Consider the following 1,429-nt stretch of genomic DNA (forward strand, 5'->3'; position numbering starts at 1 on the left):
ACGGAGGAGCCAAGCCCGGTCAGCACCTTCGCAAGGGCAACGACGGGGCCGAGGTTGCGCGGGAAGGCCTCCACTAGGGTCAAAATGTAGGAGGTTTCAATGAGGCCGGCGCAGGTGCTCATCATGGCGTAGAACACGGAGAAGTTGGCCACGTTTCCCGGGACGAACCCATCGAACGCCAGGCCAAGCAGCAGCGCCCCGAGCCCGCCAGTGACAAGGCAGACGAGTGTCAGGGGAAAGGGGCCGGCGTAGTCGAACAGGAAGCCGTACGGCAGCGTGAAGTAGCAGAACACCAGCCCCACACCGCGCTGATCGCGGCCTGGTCGCCGACGCCGAGGTGAAAGCGCTCCACGAACTGCGTCGTGAAGAGGTCAAAGGCGTAGACAAGGGAGGTGCAAATGCTGCAGAACAGGCAGCACACAAGCATGCGGAAGCGCCGCATCTCGTCCACGGCAGGCAGCCCGGCGGCCTTGCGGCGCTCCACCTCCCTCGTCTGACTCTGCCAAAACCTCATCGCTGGAAGCCTAACGGTTCCTCCTTTTGCCGTGCTGCGGTTTATATTGTGCTTGGGAGCGGCAGCAACCGGCCAAAGGAAAAAAAACAAGTGGGTAGAGGGCGAGAAGGCAACACACAGCAATGCCACAGGCAGTGGGAGGTGCCCCGCGCAGCAGAAACGAGCCGGCAATAGGTGCGAGAAAAACAAAAAAGGAGGGGGGAACATCGCAGGCGGGGAGGGACTGCAGGGCGGTGCCTCCCGCGGCCCGTGGCTGAGGCGCCTCCCCACCCCCACGCGCGGGAGAAGCCACACGGCCACTGCAGCCGCGCAGCCGCGAGAGTCGGCGGCGTGTGACGAGCGCGCTTCAAAATACAGGCAGTAGCTCGGCGAAGCGCAACATCTCCGCGTCGCCTTCGCTTGCACTGGGGCTCAACGGTCCCCACCACAAAGCAAGACGGCTCCGCAGCGAGCCACGACCACCCGCGCCGTCACTCCCACACCGCCGCATTCCGCTGGCCCACCACAACGCCGGCAGACACCCACGACGGAGCAGCGAAGCGCAGCCGCCCCCACACGCACATGCACACGGGAAGTGGGCCCGCAGCCACCACCCAAATGAGGCGGCTCCCGCAAGGAAAACGAGTTAGTCACAGCGCACTCTCGCTCCTGCTGTGCGTTTTCCTTCCCTTCTCTTCACGTCCCGCGAGGAAACCGCAGCAGCAGCACCACACGGCACTGCCAGCGCAGGCTGCGAAAAGGCCATCCACCTGCACGGCACCACAGGCGCATCGCATGCACGTCGGTCGTGTGTGTGTGTGTGTGCCTGCAGACACGCAACGCAAAGAGGGAGAAGGGAGAAGCGCGTGGGGGCACGCAGACAAACACACACGCACAGCAGAGGCGCAGGAAGGAAATGAAGCAACAGCTGAGGCT

The 1,429-nt window shown here is 64.0% G+C and overlaps 1 protein-coding gene across 1 annotated transcript, besides 1 other annotated feature; it reads right to left on the reverse strand.

The window, feature by feature from the left end:
- Window positions 1–229: 229 nt before the first annotated feature.
- Window positions 230–721, reverse strand: Tco025E_10181 (uncharacterized protein; the record flags this gene model as incomplete). The annotated part of the gene is made up of 1 exon (XM_029376966.1): window positions 230–721. The coding sequence occupies one exon, from the start codon at window positions 719–721 to the stop codon at window positions 230–232; it is 492 nt and encodes a 163-aa protein (XP_029223204.1).
- A 580-nt stretch (window positions 722–1,301) lies between these two features.
- Window positions 1,302–1,318: a microsatellite.
- Window positions 1,319–1,429: the final 111 nt, after the last annotated feature.

Source organism: Trypanosoma conorhini, assembly GCF_003719485.1.
Source record: "Trypanosoma conorhini strain 025E chromosome Unknown Tco_14.4_contig_01518, whole genome shotgun sequence".
In the NCBI taxonomy this organism is placed as follows: Eukaryota; Euglenozoa; class Kinetoplastea; order Trypanosomatida; family Trypanosomatidae; genus Trypanosoma; species Trypanosoma conorhini.